This window comes from Helicoverpa zea, chromosome 1, assembly GCF_022581195.2.
Source record: "Helicoverpa zea isolate HzStark_Cry1AcR chromosome 1, ilHelZeax1.1, whole genome shotgun sequence".
Lineage (NCBI taxonomy): Eukaryota > Metazoa > Arthropoda > Insecta > Lepidoptera > Noctuidae > Helicoverpa > Helicoverpa zea.
In genome coordinates this window covers 7,852,425-7,871,154 of record NC_061452.1, presented here as the reverse complement: position 1 = coordinate 7,871,154, position 18,730 = coordinate 7,852,425, and the positions used below count along the sequence as shown (strand labels likewise).

The window sequence follows — 18,730 nt, the reverse complement described above, 5'->3', positions numbered from 1 at the left end:
GTAGTTTGTGTGTTAAACAAAGTAAACAAATGAGAAAATGAAATCGGAGCCGCAACGCTTTACGGATATAATAAAACTAAAAACAAATACATTAACTTAGTCTTTTGAGAAATAAAATACAAAATTCCTTTGTGTTTAGACATTAATTCATTCTATGTAATAACGACAACAAATGAAAAAATAAAACTTAACTAACATCGAGATAAGCTAAAAAACCTTGACATTAAACTTGGCTCGACCGCGCGAATTAATGGCTTCCATGTTTTTATTTTCCTTGAGATTTAATTTATAGGCAGTGCTTGTGGCCGCGGCGTCACTCATTACAAATGCTACAGGCCTCACTTAAGTAATGTTAGAATGTGTAAAGTGTCATATATCAGCGCTGTTTACTTCGAGCCAAGCGATTAATAAGTAAGCGTTCCGTTGATGACGTAACTCCCTAACTAATCGGTTAACGCATATATTTATTAAATCGCAGATATAGGTATTATATACATTTATAGCGTTTGAGGTTGTAAAAAAAATACCATAATTGATTTCCATTACAAATACGAAGCGATATCAGAGCCACGCTTTTATAGTTTATTGATATTGCGATGATAGGAAAATCGCAATTTTATAAAATTATCAAAAACAATAATTTCCTAAGGCAAAGCGTTGGCGCTGGTGCTGGCCGAGGCCCATCGCGCAATTAACATGCTAATGAGCGCGCTCTCCGATATCATCGCTGTAATTATGTCCGCGCGCGACTATATTGTAGGATTGCTTATTATGCTCTATCCTTTTTGTAGACATTCGACACGCGTACTCTTAGGTAGCCAAGGTCAGAAACCTGCACTTTTTCTATCAAAAGGTACTGCGACGAAGCAAGCAGGTGTGTCCAGCGCGTCGCTGGCCAAGAGATTTCTCACGAATTTTAACGATTTCCTGTTACTCGGCCTCATAGAGCTCATCGTGTCAGATATCTTTATTGCATAGTTTCATTTGCCTGCGCCGGGGAAACTTCACATCTAGTTTTATATCTATAATCTGGTTAATGTTGGAATGTGTCATTACAGGTAGCGTAATATAAAACTGTGAGCGTCGGACACAGGCGATGCGCAGCTAGGCGGTGCGGTGGTGCGGCGCCAGAGGTGTTTATTTTTAGTCGCAGCGATTGATAGGTTCACCGGTCGGTGTGGGCCGCGGCCGTCGTGCGCGTTATTTATGCAAATGTCCTAACGAGATATAATGGTGGTGCGGCGGGGTGCGCGGGTGCGTCTCCGCGTATCTGCCCGCAGCACGGTAATTAGGTCCTGCGTGCCGAGCGACCGCCACCGCCCGCCACCGCACGCAACCTCTCCGCCATGTTTCTGTGTCGCCTCGAGCACGACTCTGTTTTTGCACAGGTATCGTGTCTTAAACCCTTGTATGCGCTACTACACAGCGTATACTTAGCAAAAACTCTACAGTCATTGTTCTTCAAATTATCTTAGTTTGATAATTACATAAATACTCACTTATCGTTACTCACGCAAGATTAAACGCGTTGATTAATGATAAATATATGTTTTAAAGTGTTAGCAATAAAACAACACTCACCGGCATCTAATATCCTCTGCTTGACCGAGTGCTGTCTGCCGTGCCAGAACTGCCACGCTTTGATTTCATCCTCCGGAGATTTTTCTTCTCGGAACATCAACATGACTACGCTCTGAAACAAATTAAAGACACACTATTAAGTACAAATTAGTTTTAAACTTATAACTGCAATGAATCTATTGGGTGCTGTTTAAATAGCTAATCTTCTCTGCAAATAAGACAGCATATAAATTAACACGCAGGGTGGCCATTAGAAACACCTGACATCGGACAGCTATGCCTCTACTTTATTTATTGCTAACTTTTAATGGCGAAAGCACAGACGAAGCGCCCTGAGCATTTCGCGAATAAGCAAAACTCGATTACCGCGTGCATTTCTCAGCTATTACGTTAAACGAGTGCGATTACGTCGTTACGGTGGGCATCTTAATTTCTTACACATTTAAATGCTCTTAAAAAGTAACGTGAAACCTTTGGACCATTTCCGTTCAGATGAAAAAGTAAAATATGCTGTTAAGACGATTTCTATCGACGCGTTAGAAAATGAAGTGAAAAAGAAGTGGCTTGCGCGAGGCGTGGTACCGACCGTGCCTTATAGGGCTAACGACGAGAAAGCACCTCCGATCGTCGCCTCGGATTGATGGATCGCCGCGACATCATGCCCAACCGCGTCTGCTCCTTCCTTCCTATTGCCAAGATAAATATCTTCAAAAATCAACTTGCGTTTTGGTCAAAATGGACACGACATAGGTATACTTATGTAGATACATTAACGCACCCTTCTTCCCTGACTGCACTGAGAAAAGTGACTCTATAACCGTCCCTGGCTCAAATACCTATTTACAACTTAACTGTGACTTAGACGTGATTATCAAATCATGAATATGCATGGAAAGAGATAAGCTAAATAAGATGAAGTATTCGGCGTCAGCACACGGCAATTACGTTTGCTTTGCAATTAAATATAACCAGGACCCGCGGTTACAGAGTTGGCCGGGATAATAAAAACACAATTTTACAGTAAATCGATGAATTTACGAGTAATTTGTGTCGGCGAATAGTTCAGCGAGTCTATAAGCGGGCCATGGGCTTTCTCCGGAGATCGGGCGCGCGACGTAAACCCAACGGAACCGTGCATACTAATAGATAGCCCATGTATAACATTGTAACGGTTAACACCGCCTCTACCTACTGTCTCATCGTTTATAATAAATAAATATAAACATTTACCTACTGCTTTATTAGAATTCCGCATGCCACAAATATACATATGTCAAAAAAATGGGTAACACTAAGAAAAATAACTCATAGGTTTCTAGCGTCCATAGTATTCACATGGTATATCGCCTAGAATTAAATGTGTGGATGAAGTTCAATATATTTTTTTTTTGTCATTCTTTATGCTTCCCGTTAATTTATGTGTTGTGGATAAGCGGCGACTCAACCGGCTACTTTTGTTTATTGTATTGGAACTAATGATTCATAAACACTTGCTAACTAATTTAAAGTCCAACTGGTAACGGTTTACGTAATTTAGTGCCTATTTTCTTGTTGCAATTGGTACTGAACAATGTTGGCTATTGTTGCATGACAAAGATACATTGTAATAACTGGCAATCATAATTGTTTGACTTACCGCACAATTTATCAGAGACAGGCTTTATTTTGATTTCATTAAAGACTTTAATTTGACATTATGTAGGCACAAGTTTGTGGAGCTTATTGCGAAAACAATAAGGCTGGCAACAATTGCATTCAGATTAAACAAATCGCTGCTTGTATGTTAATTCACTTCATTTGACAAGTTTCGTGGGATTGGAATGTTATAAAATTGTATGTTGTTCGATTCAAGATTACTAGAGTTCATTTATTTTATGATTCACCTGTTACATCTCGAAAATTGTGTGTTAACTTTATTCTTTGCATTTTTCCTTATTTATTTTTGTGTTGATTACCGACGCCACTGAATATAATAATAAATGATAATATTTGAAGTTGTGCAAAGTTTTGATTCGTATATATTTAGACATGTATCCGCGTGATCGGATGCCTCTGTCATGTCCGTGAGTATTTGTCGCGGCTGAGCGGGCGGCGCGGGCCGCTGTGCGTGGGCGCAACGCTTGTTCCGCGCGTTAATTGGATTTTTAATCCGAAATGACAGAATTATGTGTTCTTGTAACACAAACTTATATAATGTCCAACTCATAACTGTAACTAAGATTTTATTGAATGATATTGTTAATATGTTTACTTCTAAGAAATTATTCAGGTGTACCTATGGACTGTAATAATTACAGTCCATTGAATTTGTGAAACATTCATTTTGATAGGTATGTACAAAAAGTACCAACATAACATGAGCTCATTGAAAATATCGAAACAATCACGTAACGTAAATTAGTTGTTGAATATTGCGTTAAGATAATGATGTAGTATTACCGTTTTATTTGTATTCACTGCATCATGAGTTTCACAAAAGCATGTACGGTTTTGGCTCGTGGACCAGTTACTTCCAACTTTTCGGGCCGTCAATTAATTAATCGAGTGTATCGACATTCGACCCGATTTCAGGAGCTCGGTTGACAATCTGAGTTATCTGATTAAGCACGCTTTCTCTCGCTGTGTCACACACGCCGGGGACTGTTGTGCCCATGTGTCGGCCGCCGCCGATGCGATTACGCTCTGACAAGCACTCTGCATTAATTTCGTCACTCTATTTGAATAAATAGCCGATTGCATATGTATATCACATGCCCACAACCAGATGAACCGTTCACGTGACAGTTATCGAGCGCATAAATCGTATCGTGAATAGCCACTAAGTGAGGAATTCCCTTACAATTATCTAAGTGGGTTGTTTTTTTTATTATTGAATTGTATTAAAAAAATTTCTTCTTTGTAGATATTAGTAGTATAAAAGTATATTAGCAGAATGATATGCTTTTAATCAATAAACATCAAAGTTTCAGTTAACTCCATAATTCTCTTATGCCAGGCGACGAGACTCATGCATCGGAGATAAATGATTTAATTAAACATAACGCCCGAACGTGTATCACTTTATTCCTACATCGATCCCTATTTCTCATTGATGTTGTTGTCGGCAAGTCCACAAGAGCCAGTCTCTGAGACTACACACCTGTCTTATTGTTACCTATAAATCGTGACTTAATAGCATCGTTAACGTAACAATTACTTCAGATTTAATCTTGAGTTACGTTCGTGCACGTAAACGCTCAAGTAGTGCATAGCGATAACTAGCGGAACGTTAAGAGACGCACTCGTCACCTCGTCATCGGTTACCGCGAGTGGGTGCGAGCTCATGCGGAGCCCGGGGCTCGGAGGCTCCTCTCTCAGATGCTTCCTCGTTAGTCGGCGGCCGGGCGCGCCGCCCATCCATCAGCTCCTATCTATTTTATGACAATTATTTATGTTCACTGCGTGGCAAAACTATTTCGCTCACCGTTGAGCTTTATCGATAGCGCAGAAGTAATGTCCTGCCGTCTCGATAGGCTATATCTGATACGGATACGTCTGTTTGTTAAGTGCGCTAGTTGTCTGTGCTAGTTGTTTTAACGCCTAGGTTATTTGCTGTGAATGTTCTCCGCAGTGAATGTCGGTTTCGACATAAATTCTGAGCGAAACTGTGGGTGTAACTGCCGCGCAGTTGCCTACGTGTCGGTATTTATTTCACATCAGGTGAAATATATCAATGACCATTTTTGTCCCGTAAACAAAGCGATAACAGTATATGTATTTCGTTTCCTCGGACTTTTATTCAAACGAGCCTTCGTAGGCGCTAACTAGCAAAATATTCCCGTAGAACCTTATGCCTTGCTTTCTAATCTAAATCTGAGATGAGGCGATAGGCTTCGCAATTACTTATGTACAGACACTGTAGAGAAGCTTAAGAATATTTAAATGAAGTGATACCAAGAAGTGAAAATACTTTAAGTATTGGAGGGGTATATTAAAGAGCGCATTATGTCGTGCGTGCGTCTATTGGCAGGGCGGCCGCGGTCGGCGTCTGCGCACGCCGCGAGCTACGGGAGATTGCTAGAGATGTGCAGCTTCCGCCGCCGCACAAATTGCCCAGTGTTCCCGTGCATCCGCCGCACTTACACCCACCTTCTATAATTGAATATTAAGAACGTAACACTATATTAGCTGCAATATGTCTACGTAAACGTGATATTATCATGATCGCGTGAGAACAGCTTATCCATAAACCAATACCTCTGTAATGAATGCATCTGTCATTATACTTTTGAAAATTAAAGCACATCGTTAATGTTGCAGCGTAATAGAAGTAGCAGTTACAAATAGACGGTTTCAGAACGTATTGACTGTTTTAATGGTAGCGTTGCGCAGTGCGCGCTGACCGCTAAATCTCGATTAAATCGGAGCAATTCCCGCGACACGTCGAGCGTCGGATTAACATCCGAAGCCGCGTTGTAACACTAATCTGCTTAAATGTCGAAAGGAAATGTCAGATTGTAATGTGCAGGGCCACAGACAAGGCGTGATGCGGCTTATGCCGGTACCTACCGCTGAGGGCACTGCTTTCAATAACAGAAACTACTCGTACTAACTATTGAACTAATCATCGTAAGTCAATCCTTGTCAGAAATGATCGTACGCAATTAATGCCAATACCTGCTACCTTCCTTGGAACCGATTAATTGTGGAACGATATTCATAGAAAGAAAAGGCTTTACTGCTTCAATAATAAGATGTAGGTACTCAAGTATTAGCGTAATTTTTGGTCTTAAATCTTTTATGTACACCATATTGGTGACAATCTTTAGTTAAGCTCTGAGTCACTTTAGTGTTACGTAACCGTATCTTATATCACCCTAATGTCGCTGATTACGGGCGGTTGTCAACCGGCGATGGTATCAAGGATTGACGTTAAATACGCCCGCGCCGTCACAGCACCAATACCGAAACAATGACGGACCCCGGATTACGTAACACTACTTACGGCTAGACTGTCACACCACTGCTTATCTGCTTGTGAAATTTATACTGAATTAAAATACCCTTCGATAGATATAAGCAGTAATCTTTGTACACCATTTGTACATTAGATTTTATTTCAGCAAGTAGTACCTATGTGAGATGTTACTCGAAATTCGTGATGACGATACATTTGATTTTACTTTTACGATCTATTATATTGTCTAACAATATATTCTCCGCAAATATTATAACTTCATATTTTTTTAAACAATTACCTATAAACATGCATATTCATCCACACTTCAAAGAAAGTGCTCTATTAAGTGTTGCAAAAAAATGTTACAGGGCTAATTACGAAGAGTTATGTAGTTTCAGCAGTTACGTATTAACATATTACCGAATAATACGTAATATTTCGAAAGTGTAATAGTTATCGAGTGGCGTTATGCGAACCTGAAACCGAACGTGGAAAATTCACGCTCGGTCGAGCGGCGCGAGCGCACCGGCCGAACCGTGGGCAAACTACGAACGTGCACGGTGGCTTTTTATTGTTTGCTCAGATGCGAAATACGTATCATTATATGTATGTGCACTTCATTATAATTAACGTAACACGTTTATAACACGTGTTGTGGTGTAACAGTCCCACTGCAGCCGCACTCTGTATAATACAAATTAATTAAATCCATAGAATTGTCAAAGCTTAATTCAAAGCATTGTACTTATAATGACTCGTTCACTGTATTATAAATAAATGCAATTAAAATGTAATTCTGTATACCTACACACATTATGTATGAGTATTAATTGAATTTCTGCAGATAACGGGACAGTTCATTTGCAGACAACGCAATTATCTGTTTTTTTATCTTAAAATGGAATAACCGAAATTTTTATTAGTATGAGAACCGAAAAAAGCGAAAAAAGCAATTAGGTACATTAAAATCCCATATATTATTCTTGAAAAAATAAGAAACAGCAGAAAAAGTACATTAACTTGAGAGGAGACCGCTCTGCTGATAAATAACCATATCGATATATACCTCACGTTAAATATATACGTATATTGAAAACCATTTTTAACTTACACAGGAATGATGTAAATTAATAAATTGTTCAATTCCTTGATATTACGTTTTACCAACTCTTGACTTAATATTTTAAGGTAAAAAATGTAGTAAATATTACTTATGAAGATAAAGAATGTCTATCCCAAGCAATTTAAAGAAATGCCGTTACCGAAAGCTTTCTGTTGTATAATTCTGCAATTTATAATCATTAACGTTTTTCTGATTCGACAGGGCTGAGAGAGGCGCGGGGTGCAGCTCGCCGCGCCGAACATGAGATGAGGGTGCAAGCTAAATTGAGACATCTCAACACGTGATTGATTACGACCATGATTGGCAACTTGCAACTCACAACGGAGAACATGCAAATTTTTGCATACAATTTTTTGTACAACATTGTGAAGCCTTTCTCGCGAATTTGAGTACGAAAATTTCATTACAGCCGATTGCTCCCTGTGAGAAATATTCAGTCAGTCTCATATGACAGCCCTTCACTCGTCTGTATAGATGCAGTCGGCCGAAAGGTGAGCGCCGGTAGGAACTGCGCGCTCAGAATGAAAACCGTTATAATCCCTCATCAAGCGTAATATGTTCAGTGTAAAAGGCATCATTAACGATTGCCTTAAAAAGGCAAACGGGAGCAATCATTAAAGTCGCAAAATATTATAAAAAGAAAATAAACAACGTGTCTCGTTACGCGAGTTTCCGTTGCTACGAAAGTGAACACAATGATGTCAGTGCGCGCCGATAAAAAGCCGAGTAAAAAAATCCTTTGAATGAGTAGACGCGGACACGCAACACATGGCTTAGTCGTACTTCACGATACACAGATCGAACGGAAGCTTATTATTGTAGGTGCATCTATTAATGCCGCCATGTAAATTGCATTTTTTAGGTTTATTTCTATTGCGTTGTATGTTTTAATGTATGAAGCACACAATTAATTAAATAACTTAAAAATGATAACGCTAATCATTAAAACTTTTATTGTAATTAATATTATAAGGCGGTTGACTTAAGAACGGCTTTTCTGTATTATTTTTATACAAGGATCAAGTGTGATTAATGACGACGGATGTTATTAAAATACACCTTAGCATAATACACTACTATATAAGATACAGGGCGATGCGCAAGCGCAACCCTTGCAATGATGCAGAATAACAAACAACGTCTCCGTGTTACTAGCGAGATGATTAATTGCCACTATATGCTGTGATTGATTGAGCTCTTTTCATAATGTTTTTTGTACTCCAACTATTTTTGCGGAACGACATTTCAATCTATTCAACCCGTTTAATGTCTGAAGATAACATTTTAAAATGATATTTGTCATTAAATACTTATGTAAATGTCCGACCATGGCGTGTGAACGCTTCCAATATTAAGAGGAAATTAATTCAATCGAGTGCTTTGTATCTGCGGTGTTTAATTAGGTGCAGAATCTGGAATTGGTTTAGTGTGGTGTGTTCGTCGGTGGAAAGCCACGGCTCGATGGTATCGGACTGAGGCAAAGCTCCGCCGAAACAGGGGCGTGCCGGCTGTAATTACAATCCCGCCACGCACACCCCGCTACCCACAGCCCAAATATCTCTGTTTACTAAAATTTTCTTACAATCTTTTAACCGCTTTTTGGCAAAACTTATTCAATTCGCATCGCGTGTGGATTCGGTTACTTAGACACGGTTGATAACGCGATAAAATTGTTTCGTAGATATAGTGTAGGCATGGTTATCAATTTTGTGCTCGTTTGGATTTAAATGTAGCCATTAAATATTATTTGTTTGTATTAAATACACCATGAAACCCAAAATGATAGAAATATATTGTAGGTTAAAGGAAGATTTCTCACGAGTTTCTCTAAATTGTTTAGTTGATTCGTCTCTGTGCAGACCATAATTTCACCTACAGGCATATAACATGAGAGAGATTCTTCAGTCTCTGTTTTCTTTTTGAAACCTTAAAAGAATTCTCGTTAAGAAAACACGATGTTTGCCGCATTGAAATTGTTTTATCATAATGCAGTATGGTTATTGTTTAAAGGGAGCGATATTATCCGAGCGGAGGCACGGACTCCCGGGGCGGTCATTGTATTCCTATATGGCGAATGTCAAAAGCGTCGTCTTAATTATCGGGCGCGGCTATACAATGCGGACTCGATTGCGCCGAGATAAGCCCTGTACACCTATCTGAGTCCGTATTGAATGCGATACGGCCGGGCCGCGGCCGGACTCGCGGCCCACTTACTGCCTTAATAATAACTTCAAACGTATGTCGCATTGTATCTCTGATTATTCCGATCTAAGCCCATTGAATACAGATAAAACGTGTTTGAATATGTTAGGCGCTGTCAAAAAAGAAAATTCAAACATCGAATAAGAAGTTGCGTGAGCATACCTACTAGTCTGTGATGACGTCTCTTACTGTAGTATGAGTAACGTCCCGTTTTATAACCAGTACAAACAATAACATTAAAATCAAAACAATACAAAAAACCTACTTCAATTATCTAAACCAGATTAACCAGATTACCAAATGTGGAATTTCTGGTTTATCAAGATTACATGGTTAATGTGTATTATGGTGCAATTTTATTGTGTCAACCTTCTCTCGGTAAGTACTATCCATCATGTTTTTCAGGGAAGTGTCAGGAAACAATAATGATGGGATTTCCGATTTCCACGGCGCGCCGACACGACACCGCGTCGGTATAATTGTTGCGGTTAATCTTTTGTCTCCGCGAGATTCTCACGAGTAAATGATTAATTTAGTCACGTCATTGTAGTATTAGTCAAGATCAAGTCGTGGTGGCCTAGTGGGTAAAGGACCAACCTCTTACCAATGCAACTTTTCTAAGTTTGTATGTACTTCTAAGTAAATCTTAAACACCATTGACTGTGTTTCGGATGGCACGTTAAACTGTAGGTCCCTGCTGTCATTGAACATCCTTGGCAGTCCGCTCGGAGGATGATGATGTACTTGTAGTTTTAGATATTGACTTGTACTTGAAATACAACTGTTATAGAGGTATATATTACGCACATATATGTATAAATTAAAATATGAGGCTGATTGTTAGCTTTGCATTTGAAAACGTTTCAATTTATAGGTTAATTTTTATTGAAAAGAAACAGAACTGATACCTACTCGTTACCAGATTAATCACATTTTACAGTCAGTAGAGTGGGTCGAGTTTTGAATTTATAAATACCTACCAATAAGAATAAATAAAAGCACCTTTTGCATGTTTGGTAATTCAAGTAGCCGGAGAAAGAAATATGATGAAAGTGAATACTTGAAGGTGAACCAGAGGCGGGATGAAACTGAGCCGGGACGCCTGCGGTCGCTCCCGACGCGGGGCGAGCGCCGCTCACACTTATCTACTTGCCACTTACCACCACTTATTTGCACACTGCTTACGGTAGCCCTTGTGGCAATTACCTCGAAACGTATAACAGACTATTACGTGTACCTTTCTTGTTAATTAAGTTACATAAAATATATTATTCGCCTTTAAATTTTACCGCAAGTAAAGGGTAAAGACAAGCCTATATTTTAAAGTTCTGAAATATCATTATTCTGTGTCTTACGCATTATTGCATTGTACAAAAAGTTATTGAACTTAATTATGCTGTGTTGAAAGAAAAATTATTTCATCAATACGATACTAGAGCCTACATATATTGATAAGGTTACCCCTCGGGAGCAATAATTTAGTTCATTTTATTTGAGCAGTAGTGAACCTAATGCAGTTATAAATTGAGATGTTCGTAGAGCGGCGGCGCGCGGTGCTTCGACGTCGAGGCGCGGCGTGTTTTACGATTCCCTCCGCGAGTACGTTTACTGACCACTGCCGCAGCTTTCTAAGGTCCAATACAAGTAAACATCCGGCCACTTAACCGTTAACGTCGATAATTTCATTGACTTTTTTAACTGAGAATGTCCAGCATTCGTTGAATTTTATTAAAAGACTCACCTTGACTGTTTGGTTCTTGAGTGGTTTATCAGGATCGTGAATGTACTCTAGCGTGATGCCGTAGAACTGGCCTTTGTTGATGTATGTGATGCGGTCATCCTCGCGGCGCTGCGAACTGCTGCTCGCCGTCTCCAGGTGGTACTTGAAGCCGTACGGGGAAAACCTGGCGCAAACGAGAACAAGTGTTATACAGCATCGAGCGCGGCGGTCGCTATGACATGTACGACACCTGCGACTTCGAGATTTAAGATAAACACAAAAAGCTTGCGTATTACGGAGTAGCGCAGTAGGCGACTTGTCGTTAATGTTTGTTGGAACATAAAATGCACAATAAGAGCTGGTTTCTGTAACATTTAGAAAAAGTGCGATTTCTTCTTTGAGATACTTATCTACGGATACACGTTCTCGACAATAAAGTTTCCATGAAGTAAAGCAATAAAAGTGTGCAAAAAGTGGAAATCTTAATTGCTCGGCCGGTACAGCTTGTCAGCGGCGTCGTTACATAAAGGCGCGGAGATCCAGTTCGTAGTGCGCAATGAAAAACTGTGTTTTCTCGCGATTTCCTGAGTGCTGGGCCGACGGAAGGAAAACCCCGCTAATTTAGCGGTGATCGCGTGCCGCGGCTCGTTAGCGACACCGAGCGCCTCGCACGCTGCCGCGCACGCCACGCGCTGGCCGGCGCCCGCGCCCGCCTTGTCGCGCCGCGCATCTCGCCGCGACCCACGCGCACTCCGCACTCGCGCGCTAGCTGCACCGCCGAACTAACTACTCATTATCTGACCAGCCTATTGTGGCACCGACTTAACTTATGTAACATGATAAAAACTAATAAATCGTTATGAAACGTTTAATCCTTTAAATCTGTCTGAGGAATGCGGATAAAGCAGTTTGCGTCGATTTAGTTCTACGGTTACACCATTACCCAAGCTTATTGAAAACAATTTGGTAAACAGCCCCGCTGATGTTTGCGATTTGAGCCGAGCTTGTGAAGATAAAAGCCGTGTAATGCAAACGCAGGCCGACATTGACGGATCGGTCGCGGCGGCGCGGGCGCTCGCCTATCTGATGCTCTCTAAGTGATTCCGAACACAATTTACATTTGCAATGTTGCTTTGTATTGTCATTTCAACTACCCTTATCCTTTGTTTACTTACGTTTGATGGACTGTTCGTACTACGAGCGAGATTATAATTTTGCAATACTTCCCGATCAATAAATACGAAAGCAATGGGTAAAAGACAATGAGAACACCAATAGATATTCGGATTTATACGAACATTCGGCGTACGTACATGAATTCTTTATATTCAGTTATAAATAACACATTGTTTTCGAATGAGCTTCATTACAAATTTCAGTGGCGAAGCAGCCAAAAAAAGACACTTCCTGAGTGGAGACAAGAGCCTTGGCTTTCATGAATAAATCAATCGGCGAGGCGCGGAAATTGATGAGTGCGCAAAAAGTCTTGGAACGCAGCGACAACAAAGTGCTCGCAATAAAAACGCACTCCGCGATAACAGTCGGCGAGGTTCGCGTCCCGCAGAGCCTCCGAGCGCTCCGAGCGCTCCCGCCCAAATTAGATGCGCATAAATACAAGCCCTCTAGATATAACCTTATACTCGCCAAACAAAAACACCATTTATTGGACACTACTATCATTTCTTGCACTTTTTCTCGAACTAACTTGGAAAGTACAAGAAAAGCTCTATTGAAAATTTCACACGTATTCCTTCTAAACAATTTAACATTGCAAACAATTTAACGTTGTTACATTTGCAAACAATTTAACATTGTTACAATATTACAGCACTTACACTTTCAATCGCCTCAATTAATTATTCAGAAGGCACATTTAGTTCGTGCACTAGGAAAGCTTTGTCTGTTTTTGTATAAATTGTGAAATTCCAGGCTACACAGGCTACGTGAAAACAAGCGAATTTACAACAGTTGGTATTAAAAACTCGTAAAAATGACTCGTTAGCGACCATTAACATTTTTTATCTTTTTCCTTGTCAGACCCAGGGATAAATATGCAAGTGTCTATGTACTTATACGGATTTTTCTTAATTATTGCACGGCTAGTACTGGTTTTGTTTCCCATATAAATAAAGATAAAAAGTTTGTTTATGTCTGAAACGTCACATTGAGAGATCTCGAGCAAATTATAGAACGTAAATGTACTTCATCCACACGACTAACTCACTCCGCTTAAGTCTCAATTTGTTATGTAAATTGTACACCATTGTATGGGAAAACGCATACTGCTTTAATGTTTGAAAACCGCAAAGAATTTAAAGTTTTTTTTTTAATGCTGGTGTATTGTTTATGTTTAGAGATTTGTTAGCTGGTTGTGATAACCTAAACTACTAGGTTCTTGTAAAACCTAGAAGCAGTATTTGTAAATGAAAGGAGGTTTGTTCTAAATTAAAAGATATTATCTTTTAATGGTAGGGGCGGTGTACTTATAGTTTACAGGAGATAGCACGTAACACGCTACGCGCGGTGGCGGGCTGGTGGTGCATCATGCACGCGGCTGCTTAATGAGAACGCTTAGCCTGCGTAATGGCAGCGCGCTGATTGCCGGCTGCGGCTGACGACCGACACACGCAGCCACGCCACCCTATCATCATAGCTTAACTATCATTATTCGCTGCTATACGTATCTGCAAATGTTTCATAGAAGCTTTCCTACCAACTACGCTTGCAAGAATGTCATCATCATACACGCGCGTGCAACTGTGCCAAACGCATTAAATGCCATTTATCATTACAATTATAATAAAGGCAAACAGTGTTTGTCTGTAGAATACAGTTCCCAAGACAATAAAACAGATAAGTAGATTGCAAGTCTCCAAGTGATCGGGCAAACGGAATGAAAACGTCGTTTCAATACTTAACAGAGGCAGAGGAATGCCGTTTAAAGTATACATTCATTTGGCTTAAAGCGGACAGATGTTAGGATCGCGTGTACAGCGCAATCCTGAAGCATTGCTACGATATTGCTCTCTACGTTTAAAAGCTCCAGTAATGAACTTGTAATATTAAGGACCATATAAAAAATAACTGTGTATTTCATTACGATTTAACTTTATGTGCATTAATGTTATCAAACATATGGAAATACATATTTATAGAAATAAATTAAAAACAAAAAGTCGTTAGGATATTATATATCTGTTAATTAATTAATTCTCTGATACGGAAAAGTATGTCCGCTGGTGCCTTTTGAAGTGATAATCAAATACACACATATTACTTGATTGAGTTACTATGCCTTTTAAAAGCTCATTCCAATGTTGAGAATTCGAGAAGTAAATAAAGTGTTGGTTTGATACATCGAGAGGTATTGGTGTACTTAACTGACCGGTAAGTAATAGAGCTAACATTTGTGAGGGCGTTGTAATTACGGGCACCGGCGAGGGCTGGTAATCGGGCAGTCGGCCGGGCGGCGCGCCGTATCGACAGCGAACGTTATTTAAGACGGTAGAAGCGACCGCGCTATTTGGCCCAAATGCAAGCAAGTAATTATCGAGATAATAATGCTAATGCACTTATCATGTCGACGACTGCTTCCGCCGACGACGCGATGTTTCTTTCCAATGATTTCATTTGATGTTAACATTTTAACTTAAATCGTACTGTTTACTTATAAATAATTAAGCTTTTAAAAGCTTGTTTTCAAATGTTGAATTTTCTAATTTAAAAGCCCATTTAGTATGTTCTATTTGTAACATATGTTTTGAAAAGTTTTAGAGTAAATCAAGTATTCATTTGAACAAAAAAAAAATTGTTGAAAATACTAAAAATAAGCTTGATCACAAAAAGAAACAATACAATTATATTGTCACCATTCAATTAAGTCGGTACAAGAATATTAAGAATAAAAAGCAATGTTATTGCTAAGTTTACTTACATTCGTTCCATCTCTTATCCAATTAGGTAGCGTGTAAATAAATATACATTTAGTATTCAATAGGAGCATTAACGAGCAGTCGAGGTAGAAAATACTTATTGAGACGAATGACGCCGCCTCGAGACCAGTTGACAAAGAACATGCAACTTAAAAAATAGCACCTGGGAGTTGGGTAAAACCGCTGACTCCTACGATCATTGTTTTATGTGGGAACATATCTTGGATCTAGGAATGGAAGAAAACCATTCTACATCAGTAGTATATCATCCCGCGCAAATTGTATCAGCTGGGGAAAACAAGTCGGCGGTCGTAGGCGAGGAGCTAACTACTGCAATGTTGCGCAATGTTGCACCGAACTACAGCAAACTGCAGCTTTCAGCTCCACTCATAAATAAGCTGTGGAACATAATTCATGCACAGTACCGATCACAGCGCGAGTACTCAAATAATTTAGGCAGTAGACGGCAGTTCTGGCAATTTTATCTATAGTCTACTGTCTTTAAAATGTTCTGCATTATTAAATAACAAGCAAAATTTAGGTTATTGGCGTAACGACTTTTTAGACTTTAGACTAAGATGTACTGTTGTTTCAATCTAAATATCAGCTTTTGTTCAATATAAAATATTCCGAGCTTTGTTATTTGTATCTGTCTAGTTTCAACAATTGATATAAGTGCGAGTTTTTTCTACTTATCATAATTTCAAACAAGAACCAACTCGTGAATTAGACAGAGACAATGTTTCTGAGGCATACCGAAGCAATATATTTATAACTGAAGCAATCCTAATGAAATGTATCAACTTTTACTCATTGAGTCACTGTATAAATGGCGAATTTATTCGAGTACGTAATTATGCGAATAACATTTACTGATACTGACTTCCTTTGATAAGTTTGTAACACATCCAAAATAATTTAATTCCAAAAGCCAACTATTTAGAGATTAAGAAACTAAATCACCTTTTTCAGCGTTTCATTATCACGCGCGTTTATACGTATTTATCAGTATTTAATTTTCTAAATGTCCCGAGTATGTTTTTCGAAAACATTATTTTCATACAAGTGCATTGAACCTGTTGTGGGTATTGAAAACATCTAAAAATATTACGTTTACACGCAGGCGCGGAATGTTTTAGGAAAATAATAAACACGAACCCTTCTAGTAAATTAACTTGTCAGTTAGGAAATTACTAATTCACACCTGCTTTTACTGGTTGTATTCAAAGATCACGAAATATGAGTTAGCACCTTTTAGAGAACTATTCCGGTAACAGCTTAACAACAGTGCGGACGAATACAGGCGATGTCGGCGCTCATTCACAATAACATTCAATGCTCCTGAATGTGTTTCAGTGATATAAAAACGAATGAAACTATATTCAAATCGTCAAATATTGTGGGTATTATTAGTTTTTACAAAAGGAATATCCACTTATTTATCTAAGTTTTATATAGAAATATAAATTACAATTGTTTTTTAGAGAATGTTTTCGTTTTTGACCGTTTGCTTTAACGAAGTTTTTTTTTAAATAATACCTATCACTAATATTTGCGCAAGTTGATAAGTGAAAAACAGCTTTTTTAGGCCATTTTGTAGTAGTTTGTTACCAGATTAGGAATATTCTTAAATTAATTAATACGTAAATAAAGGCGAGTTTCTCACAGTATTCACATGCGTCCCCTATGCGTTTTCGCTCCGGCACGCACCGCGTGCGGTCCTCTCAGATAGAAATCAAGCAGCTAATTATATCAATACTGGTTAAATAACTAATTTATATTTATTTAAATCAAAATCCGTTCCATTAAATTATCATAACTAGTCATCCGTAGTATTTAACGAAAGTGGTGCAAATGACTCTAAATATTGACTTATCTTGTACCTAAAAAAATGGCAATAGGTAAACTGTAAATATTAAACAAAATGTATTATTGAATTATATCATATATGGTTGGTTTATTATTTTTACACAAAACAGATATGCGTTGGTGGCCTGAGAGCCGCAAACCGCAAGGTTTTTTTTAAGGTAGCAAGAAAAAGTAGAACACAACATAGGCAAGTTTGTGAAAGAAAATACTTATAAGAAATAAAAAAAATGAAGTGTACTTAATACACTTTGCTTTTTCATTAAATTGCTTTGTTTTTGACAACGTTTCTTGGTTTCCACATATTGCTTGCTATATCGGTAAGTATGTCGTTTATGTCTTTTGTTAGGATAACTTTTCTAACGGATTTTCGGAGTTTTTTTCACTGTTTACCAATTTCGACATAACTTTGTTCCAAACTTTAGCGTTCCAGATGGTATCAATTTCATTTGCAACGGTATACGTACATCCTAAACTATTCATATAGTTTTAGAAGCAGTAACAATGTATCGTTCACTGTGTGTGTCCGAAGTGACCACAAAATGCCTACGTTTCCTAGAAAGGACCACATTATAACCGTCATGCGGGGAGGTGCAAAGTGCTCGGTCAATATTGTCGTTTGAACCACTCGCACCAGCAAATTACGTACACATTACAAAAAAGGTTTGATCGAAACGAATTGACTGTTTAAGTTACGTGTTTATACCGGCCGCGAGTTGTTTGGCTTTTTTACCTTCGTAAATACTCGGGGGCAATTTGTTACAAATCACTGGAAAAGGGTTAAGTTTATTTATCTAGTTCGATTTGTAGATTTTAGTGCCAATAAAATTGACGAAGACAGTTATAATTTAATTCGAACATGATTTTATTTTGGTTTCTGTGTTTTTCCAAATGTCCTACAATTCACGTCGAGATTTACCGCACCAAAAGCGAATATTTTACTCAAACCAGAAATTCTATTTTAATGATTTAAGAAGTAAAACAATGAATGGTGCGTGATTAAGGGATTTTGTGAATGTTCATTAATTAATTGTCTTAACGTAATTATGACTGAGAACTGACAAAACTCCGTTCTCTGAATTAGATACGAGTATCGTATACATATTAAATGTTGAATTATTTAACATGATTAGTAATTTACGCAGAATCTCAACTCGTTTTAGGTAAAAATAATAAAATGCTAATACATGGAACTCGTATCAAGCGGCAGCCTGTTTTCGATACTGTGCATAAAAAATGACATTGCTGTGTTAAGGTATGAATGAATGCTGTATTGCTTTATACGTGAGTTAGTCTTACATTCCCGTGCCGTCGATAGCGCGAGCATATTCTGAGATCAGTACCATCACTAGTACTCGGGGCCCAGA

General features: G+C 38.7%; 1 protein-coding gene across 5 annotated transcripts in view; it reads right to left on the bottom strand.

Moving 5' to 3' along the window:
• LOC124643240 (protein grainyhead) overlaps nucleotides 1–18,730 on the bottom strand; it is a 96,117-nt gene that overhangs the window by 10,534 nt on the left and 66,853 nt on the right. For all 5 annotated transcript variants that reach the window (XM_047182329.1, XM_047182173.1, XM_047182402.1 and 2 more), the window contains 2 exons: nucleotides 11,587–11,749; nucleotides 1,582–1,693 (listed from right to left, as the gene is read on the bottom strand). In XM_047182329.1, coding sequence (XP_047038285.1) covers nucleotides 1,582–1,693; nucleotides 11,587–11,749 — 275 coding nt within the window. The remainder of the gene's footprint in view (nucleotides 1–1,581; nucleotides 1,694–11,586; nucleotides 11,750–18,730) is intronic.